General features: G+C 36.8%; 1 protein-coding gene across 6 annotated transcripts in view; it reads left to right on the top strand.

Moving 5' to 3' along the window:
* The window catches only part of LOC129266418 (cilia- and flagella-associated protein 44-like), a 50,067-nt gene that overhangs the window by 15,909 nt on the left and 18,792 nt on the right, over nt 1-15,366 (top strand). For 4 of the 6 annotated variants that reach the window (XM_064103363.1, XM_064103360.1, XM_064103362.1 and 1 more), the window contains exons 9-23: nt 1,245-1,392; nt 2,663-2,757; nt 3,347-3,556; nt 4,254-4,364; nt 5,022-5,174; nt 5,643-5,766; nt 7,134-7,243; nt 8,017-8,177; nt 9,007-9,328; nt 9,948-10,163; nt 10,597-10,727; nt 11,457-11,647; nt 12,580-12,740; nt 13,764-13,952; nt 14,432-14,616. In XM_064103363.1, coding sequence (XP_063959433.1) covers nt 1,245-1,392; nt 2,663-2,757; nt 3,347-3,556; nt 4,254-4,364; nt 5,022-5,174; nt 5,643-5,766; nt 7,134-7,243; nt 8,017-8,177; nt 9,007-9,328; nt 9,948-10,163; nt 10,597-10,727; nt 11,457-11,647; nt 12,580-12,740; nt 13,764-13,952; nt 14,432-14,616 — 2,507 coding nt within the window. The remainder of the gene's footprint in view (nt 1-1,244; nt 1,393-2,662; nt 2,758-3,346; nt 3,557-4,253; nt 4,365-5,021; nt 5,175-5,642; nt 5,767-7,133; nt 7,244-8,016; nt 8,178-9,006; nt 9,329-9,947; nt 10,164-10,596; nt 10,728-11,456; nt 11,648-12,579; nt 12,741-13,763; nt 13,953-14,431; nt 14,617-15,366) is intronic. The other 2 variants (XM_064103364.1, XM_064103361.1) reach the window with 1 other exon arrangement.

Genomic DNA, 15,366 nt, shown 5'->3' with positions numbered 1-15,366 from the left:
GGTCGAATTCAAGAGCAAGCGATTATCGTACATCGTTCAAAGAAATACGTAATTATTTCGCAAGTTTAATTATATGAATACGAATCTTTCCACCTAAAAACGGACCAGAATTATTTCTAAACTATTTAAGACACTTTTAGCTCAACATTTCATTCTTTTATACCTTCACTTCGTGCCCGAGCGGAAACAAACACACAGGCGATAATCGTACAATGTTGGAAAATACCATAAATTATTACGAAAGGTAATTAGATTCTTCCCGCCTTAAAACTATTTAAAAGTATATTTAGAATAATCTACGACCCGTGTTATCAATTAACATTCCATGTATTTTGTTTTATTAAATGTCTGGTCGAATTCAAGAACAAGCGATTATCGTACATTGTTCGAAGAAATACGTAATTAATTCGCAAGTTTAATTACATATTACATACGAATCTTTCCACATTGAAACGTACCAGAAATATTTTTTAAAGTTTTTAAGACACTTGTTAGCTCAATATTTCATTCTTTAATACTTTCATTTCGTGCAAAAAACGGACCCAAACAAACACGCAAGCGATAATTTTACATTGCTAGAAGATTCTATGCCCTATTTCATGTCGGGTCGGATTAAAAACAAGTGATGATTGTACTTTTTTGGAAGAAATAGATAATTATTACGCAAGGGAAATAATATAAAACTCATATCAATATGAGTCTTTCCACCTCGAAACGTACAAGAAGTATTTTGCTAAAAATCTAAGAGTCTTTTTAGCTCAATATTTCATAGTTTAATACCTCCATTTCGTGTCGGGCGGACAAGAAAAATCGCCGCATCGGTCGCGCACATTTCACCAACGGAAATATAAAAAAGCACATCATTTGAGTACGAGTATTCGCTTGCAAGTTGGCCGCGTGCAAGCTGCGAGAAGCGGCGAGAAGCTGCAAGGATAAAATCTAGGATTAGATTCTTGTTAATCTGCTTTAATCTGAGCAGCGCGCCGCCGCTAGCTGCGTCTAGCGGGGAGATACATCCTGTTCACTAATTACCGCAGCGGGGGTGTGCTCGCCGGGTGCACGCTGCCAATACAATATGGATGCTTTCCCTAAGGGACAAGAAAAAAATATTGCAGATTATTCCCAAATATCTTTTTGACTGAAGTTGACTTTAGAATAGAGGCCATATAATCAACTTGTGAAAGTAATTTTAGCATGAAAACCATAGATATCTTCATGAATCTCTTCTCTTTTCTCTCGTACAGGATGCCAATGGTGGGATCTGGAAGCTTGACCTGTCATTCTCTCACACCACCAAAGATCCTGAGAAGCTCTTCTCTTACCATGCAGGAGAGGTCACTGACATAGCGACATCACCAGTCTCCCAGCTCATCGCGTCCACTGCACATGATGGTATGTCGGTCCAAATTTTTGTCAAAAATGCAGGTTGCCGGCCCTATGGCTGATTTGGTCGTGTATACAATAGGGACAGTGATTTTCCGCGATCGCGGAAAACGGACGGAATTCACGGAATCGGCCTTTTGAAACGGAAAGTGGCTTTTCAAATGGAAAATCACGGAAAACATGTTTTTTCTCAAAATGCACAAAATAGCATCAGAAATTAATCCCACATCCTCAACAAAATACGAATATCAACTGAAAAAAACACGATCTCACTTTGCTACAACATTCATGACAACATCGTAACTACACTCGAGCCCCTCCAATAAAATCACTCGATCGTATCTAAATTAGTTTACACTCACGTCCGCATATATGCCAGAATACGGCCCACGATACGGCCGTGTGTTGCTGCCCTCTGCGTTCGATCATAATATCATGATCACGGTGATTCAACAAATCCAAAATGGCGGATAGGCCGAAGTCGTCGACCGCTCAAGGCGATGTCCGAAAAGTCCCCAAATCAGCGATAAAATCTCATTTAAGCATAAAATAATGCTAATAATATGAAAGGTGAGAATATATTCATGTTGATTATGTTTCTCTAAATAGTTTTTGAGCTCGAATCTCTTCAATTGAAATGGATTTTAAAGCGATGTTGGTGCATTGGTAGATGCAAATTTTAACCAGCGCTAGCATTTTGACATCGCTACTCATTGCGTATTGGTTTTCTATGTAAACGGAATTGTCACTTTTTCATGTACACAAAGTCTATGGGGAAACGGAATTCCCGTTTTCAGACATGCTGAAACGGAATTTGAGATTTTCTGAAACGGAAAAGGCAATTTTTAGAAACGGAAAATCACTGTCCCTAATACAATTCTATATATGCGCATAGAGATCATGAATATCATGTGCTAAGTACCACATTATCATTATTAATGAAATAAGACATTGCTTTCCTGATCACACAACATTATATCACCCCTGCTATAATCACCCAGGACTGCCTTAATTTCGTAGAGGACAAATGTTGAATGAATCTTAGTTTATTATAATACCATGTAAAATTCTGAATGGAGAAGTGAAATCAGCTCGCTGTACATTCATCAAGTAATGCATAGAGCTGTTTAACTGAGGTAATACAAAAGTTTAAAATGTCCTAACTTTGAAAATCACACAAATCATTTTGATTTTCTTGAGTTACTCAAAATGAACTGTCATGGACAAGGTCATTCTTATAGTTATGTAATTATTTTATCCTTATATTTCTGTCATGTAGCAACCGTTCGTGTGTACGACAATGTGTCCAAGATGCCTCTGTGCCACTCCAATTTCAACGCTGGATCAACTGCCCTGCTATGGTTGCCTCAAATTGTAAGTTGAACTGACAGTTGTAGTCTGATAGAAAAAATACTGAAGAAATATTTATTTTGTACTTCCATTCAAAATTCTCATTGACATGGTGGCTTGTCATGGATGTAGATTGTAGTATGTATATGTTTATTATTCAAAGGCATTGGCTAACATTGATTTGACTTTAAAAAATATGAGCAACCAGAACCCACTTTACAAATAAACTGTCTGTGATATGTTACAAATATGAAGCCAAGAAAAAAAAATGGCATCAGAAAATCGTTATTTAGTGTTAAATATGTAAAATATGAGAAACATCTAAATTTCATCACACATGTTTTTTAATGACTCAACGACACAATTATAAAATCATGTATTGCGTTATAGCTTTTCATTTCATAATGGTGGATCTCGGGGTTTTCTGGTTCTTACACATGTGCTCACATCTTAGTTGGAAAAATTTTCAAATCGACTGTTGCACAGCCAGCCAATGCCTTTAACTACCATAGTCGAGCAGAGGGACTTCAATTATACCTGTTTGCTGATCAGTTCCAAGCATGTGCCTATATCCTGTGACTCTCAAACCATAAAATTCTCTCGTTATGTACAGATTGACCCTAAGGGGGCATCCGTCCTGGCCGGATTTAGTGATGGTGTAGTCAGAGTGTTGGTCATCGCTAGACAGGACCATCAAGACCATCACAAGAAGGGCCATCATTCCCCTCAAGCTCAGCTGATCCTCAAGCAGGCATTCAAGCCTCACACCAAGGCAGTTACTGCTATGGCTCTGGACAATAAGGGAGAACTGCTTGCTTCTGGGGTAAGCACTTCATTTTCATACTGTAGATGGTCATAATAATGAAAGCGATAATATGCAACATGTATAGCAGTATTAACTTCTGAAGTTTTCCATAGAGAAGAATGAATCTGTAGGGAGGCTTCACAATACACAATGTATTCATTCTTTGGTGGCCCTTGTTAAGTCCTGAAAGGACCACCCAACTCAAAGTTTGGACAAGTAAGTTCTTGCCATCTTCAGGAGAAATGAATAGCACTTAATACAATGTGTGTAAGTGATTCATATCACTTTCTAATCTTTAGCACTGCTACAATAATCAGGTGCTCTAGCATTCAGGGAATCCTTCCTACCTGGGAGCCGTTTCATTGTTGTTATTAAGTTATGCATGACTTTACACACAATTGGTGATCCTATCTTGTGTGAAATGATAAATAATATGTAGCTGACTAGGCACTTAAGAACTTTTCCAGCCCTGTTTAGAGTTGTGCATAACTTTACAAATGGCTTTATACTGCCCAGGTATCCATTTTACAACTAGGTGGGAGTGCTGTGGTGGGATTTGAAACAAGGCCTTGTGATTCAAGGTGTGGATACTTATCCACTGAGCCAGATCACCTCAAGTTAATGTAAACATGTTTTTATTCATATTCTTATTTTCATTCTTGTATGATAATGCACCTTTCTATTATTTCATATGTTTAAATTTTGTCCTGCTTAGGGAGCTGATGGAACAGTGTTCTTCATGTCTGTTAGTGATACCTTCAACCCTGTAGGATACATTGAGGCCCCTGGACCAGTAGCACACCTTACATGGGCTCCCGGCAACTTTGTAAGTATACACCTTTAACATCTTTAAGATCATTTTCAATCTCGATATCCTTGTAAATTAGTAAGTTCAAGTTCAATTATGATAATAATAATAATGTGATTTGTAAAGCACCAAGTCCACTCTGTAGATTGCTCAAGGTGCATAAAGAGCTAAGAGTTAAATAAAAAAGTTTTCATAGTTTTTAGGTTTTAGTTCTCATATATCAAAACAAACAGTGAATCAAATATCAACAAAACAATAATATACAAATTAACTGAACCAAGGTAGCAATACCTAATTAGTGCCCATAATCCTTGACATGATTATAAGAAGGAGACATAAAGATAGGAAATGAGGAACAAAACAAAGCAAAGCTTCTTTTCCATCAGAGGTTAGGCCAGACTCCTGCCACACCTACAAATCCATCAATATCATATACTGAATACTAAAATGCCCTCTATGTCTATCCATTACAGTAGTCCAGCACTTATAATTCATGACATGTGATCTTTGACCTCGGGAGGTGAACACACTGTTGGTGTTTTTTAAGAACGGCCAATGATGGAGGTCATTAAGCCAGGATTAATATGGAACACCCTCAAATTCTTCAATATCACTTTAAAACATCTGTAGAATCTTTCCTTTAATCCATAACCTTTGATCTTTGACCTTTTGCAGGAGAAGAACACACTATTGGTGTTCTGTAATAATGGTCAAGTGATGGAGGTCACTGCCCCAGAGCCAGGTACCTACGACACCTCTAAGACCTTCAATATTACCGGTCTTGAGGTCAGATCATTCACCTTCAACAGCATCAAGTCAAGACTCAGGGTATGTAACCATCCTCTGATATACATGGTGCGGAGCCTTCTCAGGTTGTGGCTCCTACAATCTGGAACCTATTTTCTGTGTGCCTAAATAATCGGAGCCAGGCTGATTATGTTATGACACAAATTTTCTGTAGATCTCAAGATATCGGCTTACTCTCTATCAGGTTAAAGTCATTCTTCTGTCAATTCTTTCAAAGCAGCTCTTGAGACCTACAATTCTGTTAATATGTAATGAAGTCTGATTGATTAAGCAATGCTGAATTTATTAATTTCAGTTAATTTGTCTGTTGTAAAGGCAGGTGCACATAAGTAATTGAAGTTAAAGTTTTAAATGATTTATTTTCCAAGTTGATAAGTAAAGGAAGATTCAATGCTGATTATGTATCAAAACAGTGAATTTTCCCAAATTATTAAATGAAGGAGTAAGCCATACAATGCATCATTGACTTTCACCCTTTCATATTGATAGAGAGAAGAGGAAGAGGAAAGGAAGAGAATTGAAGAAGAGGAGAAACAGAAGGAGAAGGAGAGACAGCGACGTATCCGCCGGGAACGAGGACTTGAAGATGAGGAAGAGGAGGAGGAAGAAGAAGGTAAAGATAAATCATCCTGTAAACTCTTTTCATTTACTAAAGCCTGTTTTAAGTGTTGGTTAATCTATCGAAAGTGCACATCACTGTGAATGTGTGTGGCCTAAAACAGCTGGGATGTGGAGGATGTAAAATAACATGACTTGTGTTTTTTGGTTTTTTTTGATAAATTTTCCCTGATCAAAATACTGGGATGCCACTTTTCAGACTAATCAATATTTAGAACTGTTCAACTTATTTCAGCCATGGAATTTTGATATAAAACCTCTTCCTATGTATGGAATAGCCTGAAAATTCCAGGATATAAATTGTTGGTAGCTGTCTAATATAACTTAGAGGGGGCACTAAAGATCTCAGAAGGCAATATTCAAGTTTCCATGAAAACTTGACAATTATGTCCAATAAACTTTTGTATGATTGGTATGTTAAAAGACATTATACAACACATGGATAGATCCTTGACAGCTGATTGGATGAAAGCATGTCACATGACATTCAGAGGAATCAGCTATAGCACGCTAAGATATGCTAGCCGTGCTATAGTCGACTATTGCACGCTGAAGTAAATGAGCCAGCACTGCAAGATCCCTGGGCACACTGAACCCATGAACATGCCCCGTACACGTTAAGTGAATTAGCGGTATATGCGCATATATAATCACGTTTTCGTATCTCTGACCGATGTACGTAGCACTGCGCATACACGTTGCTAAGCTGAACACAGTGCGCGTACGTACGTTTCTAAGCTAATTATTCCTAGGGTACGCGCTGCTTACCTTTTGGATTTCCTTCTGGATTTTATGGAATTCGTTCACAAATTGGACTTCATGGATCTATGACTTTATGGATCTATGTTGAAAGTACTTGATTCTCCTGGGATTACTGGAGTAAATCTACTCGACGATCAAAAGACAACATTGTAAGCAAAATAAGACCTAACGCGCGTTAGTCATAGACTAGACCTATAGATCTAGCCTATCTAGATCTAGTCTAAACTGTAAGCTATCAGTGTTGTATAAAACAAATATTCAATGTTGTATTCGTGCGACGTTCCGAATATTACATTCGTTGCAAGTTGAAACAGTCTATTCAACTCCGCTTCACGTCGTTGAATAGACTGTTTCAACTTGCACACTCATGCAATATTCGGAACGATCGCACTCATCAACATTGAATATTTGTATACTATACTTTGTATTATGGACTCTTTACTACCAAAGTGTTCAATAGACCTTGAATTTTATTATTCTTACACATAACTACTGTAGAATAGTTCCTGTCTAAAAACATATACACACAAATCCCCCCTCCCGTATTTGAATTCAGTTATTGGAGACAATATTTTTATGTCTTTTGTTTCCTATGTTTAGAAGAGAAAGAGGATGAGGAACCAAAGCCATTGTACATCCCAGAAGAACCAAGTCCTATTCTCTTTGGAATGTATGCTCCAAATGATCCAGATACTTTCTGGGTTTCCATGGTGAGTATAAACAAAAATAATAATCATAATAATACATGAGATTTGTACAGCGCACTTTCCACCTTGATTAGATGCTCAAGGTGCTTCAGAGCAGAACAACAAAAAACTATTTACATATAATACATGTCTGAATAATAAGTCAATGTCTATCAAAAAGCACTCTTAAACAGGTATGTTTTCAGGTTGCCCTTGAAGGTGGTTACTGAAGTCTGGGTTTTCAAACTGTGGAAGAGAATTCCACTGGGCTGGCCCTGCATGATCAAAGGAAGTTCCATTGACTATATGAAAAATCAAAAGAAAGATTTTAAAGACTATGCGTTCCTTCAGGGGCAACCAGTGAAGAATTTTCAATATAGGAGTGATGTGGCTGCGCTTGCTAGATAGAGTTACAATACGCGCAGCTGCATTTTGCAACCTGTATAAACAAAAGTGCTAAAATACCCAGTTTTCGGTGATGCAGGAAAATTAGAAAAACAATCACAGAATTTCATGTGAATCAATTTTTGGATGCAACCTTACAGGGGATTTTCATGGACTGGTTATTTCAACTCACAGTAACCATTGATTGGTTTGTTGTAAAGAAAAGTGTGGAAACTGTGCAATTGGATGCACACATCACTATTCCGTTTTGTGTACAATAGACTTACTGCTTCCTGTGTGTATTGTGGATGAATGTCACTTGAGTCAAAGTTATCTGTCCTTGGCATGGTACACTAGTCAAATGTTGTAAATTGCTCCCTTGCATTGATATATATATATATTTTTTTTTCTAGGGAGCTTTTGATGCAGGATATCTGTATGAATGCAAGTTCTACAATGAGGAGGAGAAGACTGCTTTGATCAAAGACAGCCGAGAGAATGCTATCAATGAAGCTAAGAGAGCTATACCTGTCCCTGGGAGTGATGATATCCCTATAACATGCATCAACTTCAAGTAAGGACCAGTCTCTTCATCTCGTTTTCTTGATTTATCCCACCCATTTCCTTTCTTTACCACTAGATTGTAAATGAGTATGTTATGGATGATAGAGTTTAACATCCATACTGGTAATATTTTCATTTCAATTCTACTTGTATATTTAAGTCAAAGCATCGCTGGCCTCCTAAAACCGATCACAGCTTGTTTTGTCTTGATGAAATATAAATCATGCATGAGTGTGAAGATATAAGCTATTGTGGCAATGAATTCTAGTTCATACATTTTCATTTCAATTGTTATATTGATTTCATTCATTTATTCAACAGTTAACGGAATAAACAAAGCAAGATAAATGATTACAAAGTAAAAAAAAATGCCTAAAGAGCCCAGAGACCCTGGAGAAGCATTGCTTATAAAAATGAGTCACTACAATACATGACAAAATATTCAAAAGAATAAAATTACTTGGAACAAAATGAAATGAAAATTTATTGTTTTATGATATATACAAAGAGAAACATATAGAAATTGTGTCTTTTGAAAAACAAAAATGACTCTTGCCCCATAATGGGGCAAGAAACTTGCGATCAATTGCAAGTCTATTTTCGTTCCCGAAATCAAGCATATGCCGTGCAATTAATTGCAAATTTGCGAATGATTGCCAATCAGCTCCATGAAACAAGGAGTGTAATCTGATTTGCTGTAGCTAAAAGTGATCAATCATTTGAAAAATAGCAACAGAATATATGCGATTGATTGCAAATATTTGCGATTGATTGCAAATATTTTCTTGCAACCCCCCTTAGTCTTTGACACTACTTTGCATTCTTCTATCTACTTCTAGTTCTGAAGGCACACATGCTCTGATGGGTATGGAGGATGGTGTCATCCGCATCCAGTCAGTCCTCCAGGATGACACCGCCAAGAACTCAGAGAAACAACCTTTCACCTCCTCCCAGGCCGATCTGAGCAAACTTGGCCCTTACTGGATGCTCAACGTCCACGACAATAACTACGGTCGCGTCAGCACCATCAGGACCAGTTTTGATGATCAGTTTGTGGTGTCCAGTGGAGGTGACGGTAATCTCTTCATCTTTGAGATGATGAGTGATGAGAAGATTGAGGAGGCAAAGGCGGTGGCCAGAGCCAAGATTCCTTCTGCCAGGGTAACTACATTCATTATTCATGATGACCTCCCTTGCAAGAGATTCAATGATTTACTCCCTTTCATGAATCAAGGGGTGAAGACTGTTTAATGTTTATGAATGCTAGTTATCTTTGTAAATTACATTACTAGTTATTCCTCTGATTGTGACACACGAAGAACCTGGGTTAGAAACTACAATCTGCTTGCCTTTTTACTGTGTAGGTGTTATTTGCAGGATTGCTGCATCAAAATGATGAAAATTTGTTGACATCATTTAGAAAAATAATTATTTTTATTTATACAATTTAGCTAGCAATAAGCTTGGGAGTTGATCGGGGGAGTGCCATATCAAACTGAATATTACTGCATAGTAAAGTCTCATTTCTGGTCTCTGTCGTACAAAGATTTGTGATAGTTTCAAATTAAACTCATTTTGATCAATCTGGCATTGTGAAGTTAAGAAAATGGAAGTTTGTATTGATTGTATTTTGAGTTTGATTCAAATGTATTCCAAGTCTTTGGACATCAGAACCCTGATCTGACGAGAGTGGAGTAATAAAATTTGCCTGATGTGGTTTAAAGAATTATATTCCACAATTTAATTCCGAACATCTTATTACATCTTTGTTGTCAAATAGAAAGAGGACGAGGAGCGTAGAGTGCTTGACATTGAAACCAAGGAGCATTACAGCATTGAACTGGAGAAGCAGAAAGCCGAACAGGACAAGAGGATGAAGATTGCCGAAGAGAAGAAGCTTGAAGCAAGAAAGACGATTGCCAAGCTTCGAAGACAGTTCAAGAAACTTCTCGAGAGAAATCATGAACTGCCTTCTCATCTCCAGTTAGAGAGAAAGGTAATTGATAGAACATTGGTTTCCACTTGATTGGAAAGAAATAAGTATTAATGACCATAGCAACACATAAATTATGGGGCACTTTGCTGGGGCTTGCAACTGTGCCAAAGTAGACTGACTTATTAAACATTGAATATTTAATGTAGAATTTCATCATCTGAGGATGAGAAAATTTGAAGGTGTTTTAAGTTTTCACTATTATGTTTCATACTACCCACCCATTTGATAAAATAAACAATGTACAGGTTTTAATTTGTGATGTATATTGTTAGTGGGTATGCCGGCATCTCGGGTGTTCACAATGCTATGCAATAACGATCAGCAAAGTAATTCCTGCTTTAAGCACATTTTAGATATTCTTGACTGCACAGTATTGCTACTGTTACACTGAAAACTGCATTATTTGTATTATATTTCCATCATTATATTGCAGGAATTTGAGATGGATCCTGGTATAAGGCGAGAGCTTGAGAGACAGACAGCCGAGAAGATTGATCTGGTGAGGAAAGAACTTGCTTGGGAGGCTGACAAACATCGCGTTGGGCTGGAGAAACTTAGAAAGAGGTAAAGTTGATTGACACTGGTTTGATTTGACACCTGGTTGAAATTTAGGTTCTGTCATAGAAAGAGTTATGATTGATCCAATCAGTCACAACTATGGAAAGCCAGCAACATCAACATCTAACCAGCATGTTTGTTCAAAATATTTTCTAGCTATGTAATATATATTCGTTGATGTCTTGAAAAAGAATCAGTGTGCTCTTCTTTGCTTACAAAGGACATTGTGCAAATTTCCTGGAGAAAAAGATTATGACATTGATGGATTTCCATATAGTTTAAGTTGATCGGATCAGTCCTAACTCTGGGATCTATCTTACAAAGAGTTATGATTGATTTGATCAGTCTCAACTAAGAAAACCTATCAATATCATAATTCTTCATAGAAGAGGTGTAACTAACTTCCTTAATAACAAACAACAAGGAGCACATTGGTTTGTGAAGACAATATAATATATAGTATAAATCATAGAAAACACTTAAACTAAATGTGCATTCTACTTGTTGGAGTTGCAAATTTTCCCCGGGGTTCCCTGTGTACCCACTGCAAATTCACCATTTTTTTTTAATCGTCTACAGTGTATGCTTTGTTATCAATTTTCTCTTGTTAACCTAAAGATTCAATGAAAAGTTCAGGAATTGATGTTAATTTTACTACTTTTTGCAGTCAGCAATATTACACAACTCTCTCTCTATGTATGCATGTATTTCATGATCCATTTTGTCTCCTTACAGATTCACGGATGAACTAGAGTGTGAGCGCATCGTGGTGGTAGCAGTCAGGTCTTCCCATCAGGTCGCTACCTATCGGACAGCAGAGCTCAGCAAGGACTTCCTTCTGCAGAAAGAGGAGTGGAGTCGAAAGGCGACCATGGTCTCAGAGAAAACCCTATCCAGGGACCCGACAAGAGATCAGCTGATGCCTGGTAGGTTAATGGTGATGATGATGGTGATTGATGATGATGATGACAACAATGAAGATGATGATGACAATGGTGGGGGTGATAATGTGTTGAATGTGCAGCTGTTAAGTTTTATTAGGAAAAGTAGTTATTTTGAAAAAATGACTACCGGTAAATATTTCATTAACTCTGTTTGCAATAAGACATTCTGTACAAGGGCTATTCCACGGTTACTCACGTTACATTTGGAGACACCTTGACTCATACTTGGAGCTGTAACTCCATTATTATTGATAGGAACTAAACATCTCTTTATCACAACATAGTACGCAGTCTGACTATCCTTTGTATAAAAACAAAACTTGGGAAATTTCATTATGCTCCTGGCAAATCTTTCAAATGTGTCTGTTACTCATGTTACATGATTTGGACATGCAGAAAATGAAAAGTGGACATAAGTGAAAAGTGTCCTCATGCAAGGCTTTTATGAAAGTTGATTATATCCAATTCAAAGAAGTATATTAGGGAGACAAATTTGTATATAATTAAAAAAATAAAGAACACATGGTTTTTACAAGGGGTGCAGATAAAGTGGTTACTCACGTTACGGTTCAGATGGGCTATATGTACAAAGACACATTGAGCTCATGTCCACCAACCTATGGAATTGCCCACAATCATTATTATTTATATTTGAACTTCACTGGACTATTGAAACCTTGCATCTCAAATTTTAAATTTTCAGGATAGCTCAGAAAAAAACTGTATTTAAGGAAAATAGCAATAGTGGCATTGTTATATTGTCTGAAATTTGTTTTTTGTTTTTATTCTAGCATTTTTATGGATCTGTTTTTTTTTTCTTCAATTTTGAGATACAAACTTTGAACAGATCAGCAACCAAATTTGCCTCCCAATTCTTCTCACTTATTCACCATTTATCATAATCTTACTATCAGGTTCAGCTAAGGTCAGTGAAACTGAAATCGATTCTGGGACTGTTCCTGGTACCCAGACCAAGAAGGCCACAGTGCTGACCGGTAGACTAGGTGAGAAGGTCAACAAAGCCCTTCAGAAGGCTGAAAAGGTCAAGCAGAAGAGAATGGCCAGAGCTAAGCAGGTGAGATTGAAATTGTTCACATCATTCTTGACCAAGGCCTGGTGTTATGAGACTTATTATCAATAAGTTGATATGTGCAATATGATATATATACAGGAAGCAGCATACATGTAAATTACCTGCAATCGTCATTTGTTTGCAAACCCATTTTCTGGTTTATTAGCAATCAACGCATTTATCTTTTGCACAGTTTATTGCAGGTACATGAATTTTGTTGTTGTGACTCCCTTTACAGTAAATTAGTATTTTCTGGTAACTCACATTATATTTGTTATATATCACTTTATTTGCAAATCTGCACATTAAAGGAATACAATATACGCCCAGGATATTTCTCTATGAGAAAATGCAGGGCAATAGAATTTACTATACAGAAAAAAAAACTTAGAATATAATACAACAATCAATATGGAGAAAAATACTGGGAAGTGCAACAAGGTTAGCAAAGGGAAGGAAAATGGAGTCCGTCTATGTACTTGAAACACGGAGAGGGAGTTTGGTTTCCCACATATTCAGATTTTTTTTGTAATAGATGACAAAAGATGACACAATGGCCCAGTATTGGCACTAGAAAAATACATGGTAGAGTTACAAATAACCATCATTGCTTCTTAAGGATAGAAGCGAAAATTTCTGAAACAGCCATGATGATCAAACTCCAGCTAGATTGTAGATATACATGTATCTGCCCATGGATTGATTATGTGTTGAGCTCACAAACACAAATCTACATGACTCCATCAGGGTTGTTGCCCTTGACCTGACAAATTGGGAAATAATTGAGTAGTAATGTTGATAAAAACTGGTTATCTTGAATTTCACTGCCTCACAAGAAACAAAATTCTTAGCTGAATTATATAGCAAAAAATAATAAATCAGAATTGCCTTTTGACATATTTTTGTTTGATTCAGATTCACATCCAACTTTTTCTTTAAGAATGTGAAATAAGCCTAAAATAAAATCATGTATCAATGTTTTATTGGAATCATATTTCAAGCAATGTAATCTTGCTTTCCTTGCAGTGGAATGAGCTGAATAAGAGCAAGCCTCCTGAAGACTATGAAGATCCAGCTGATGTCTTAGCCATCAAGGAGGCTCAGGACCACATGGGCGACTTCAAGCTGAAGACGGCCAAAGACTATGTTGTCCCTGAACACCTTCGCATGAATGCTCTCAAGAAACGCAATCAGCTTCTCACTCTAGAAGAATTGGTATGTAGGCCTATTGATTTTTCTTGAAATTTGAAGACACGAAACATAAATCATTTCGCAACTCTAATAGAACTCTGAGCTAGTGTCAGCTCAGAGTTTTAGTGGTACTGACCTTTGCCTTTCATTCAGAGTCGTAGGTTCAAATCCTAGTTCTCTTTTACACCCACACACTCTCTGTTGTCCAGATCTATACCCATTAGATGCAGATTGAACATTGCTGCATTTCCATTTATTTGAATGTAGGATAAAAGAGCATTGTAGATAAAATGCCTTGCTCATTGGCATAAGTTCCTTGGCCAGGAATCAAACCCTTGACTTTCATGTTTCTAGTCAGACGCCTTTAACCACTCGGCACCTGCACAATTTGTTCTGATAATACAATACCTTTAAATATACAATTCATGAAAAAAACCTTGAGTAAGAAAATTAAGCTCAAGAGAATGGAATCAAAAGACGTTCTCTCTGTCTCCCTCCTCCAGATCCACACCTATAAGATGCAGATCAATCGGCGGGTGATCCGACTCAGGGACAAGAAGGTGTCTATGATCCAGGAGATTAAGAAGATCCTGGAGGAGCTAGACGATATCCAGTCCAGTCTCAAGGATGATCAGAAGAAACCGGTCCCAGAGCTACCAGTTCTCCACCCATTTGAGGTCCCAGAAAAGTAAGTGTTGGACATATTGCTTTCAGCTGAAGTAAGGTTTTGTGATATTTTTTTCCTTTTTTTTAGCATAAATTTAAAGATTGTTTTTTTTATGTTTTGGTTTATTTTGATAAGTGAGTAAAGGATGTGCCCAATGTCAGCACGTGCAGAGACGTTATAAAATATTTTCATGTAGTCAAAAACCTGTTTTTTTTTTTATTTCAATCCTTATGAAATGGGCTTAATCATCATATAATATATTTGAAATTAAATAATTAAATTGAATAATTCATTATTTATAGATAATAATTTTCAAAGGCACATAAACAAAGTATAAACAAAATAAAAGTACTTTTATATGCCCAATTTCCGCTGATAAGATTACTGCCCTATCCCATTCTTGATGTATATCTTTTAATTCTACAATACTTTCTTGTTCAGTTTAAAAAAAAACATTACTGCAATGCTTATACTATAGGCCAAATATAGGTGATGTAATTGAATCTTGTTTCTTTAATCATGTTTAGAGAATAATTTCATTTCTTTCTAGTTTAGGCAATATTGATCCTGTCTCAACAATTTAAACAGTTTAAAGAATGAAAATGCCCAATGTATTTTAAGCTATTCTTAAGTAATTTTCCAATTTCTTCTTTCTTCCTTAAGGAAATTAGACTGCTCTCGCGAAACTCTCCTTGAATTTAATCAAAAGGTTAAATTTAAGGAAATTTTCCTCAAGAGTCCTCCAAAAACAGGGTATATCAACACACACAT

Source organism: Lytechinus pictus, chromosome 8 (assembly GCF_037042905.1).
Source record: "Lytechinus pictus isolate F3 Inbred chromosome 8, Lp3.0, whole genome shotgun sequence".
In the NCBI taxonomy this organism is placed as follows: Eukaryota; Metazoa; Echinodermata; class Echinoidea; order Temnopleuroida; family Toxopneustidae; genus Lytechinus; species Lytechinus pictus.
This window is presented reverse-complemented; position numbering and strand designations above follow the sequence as displayed.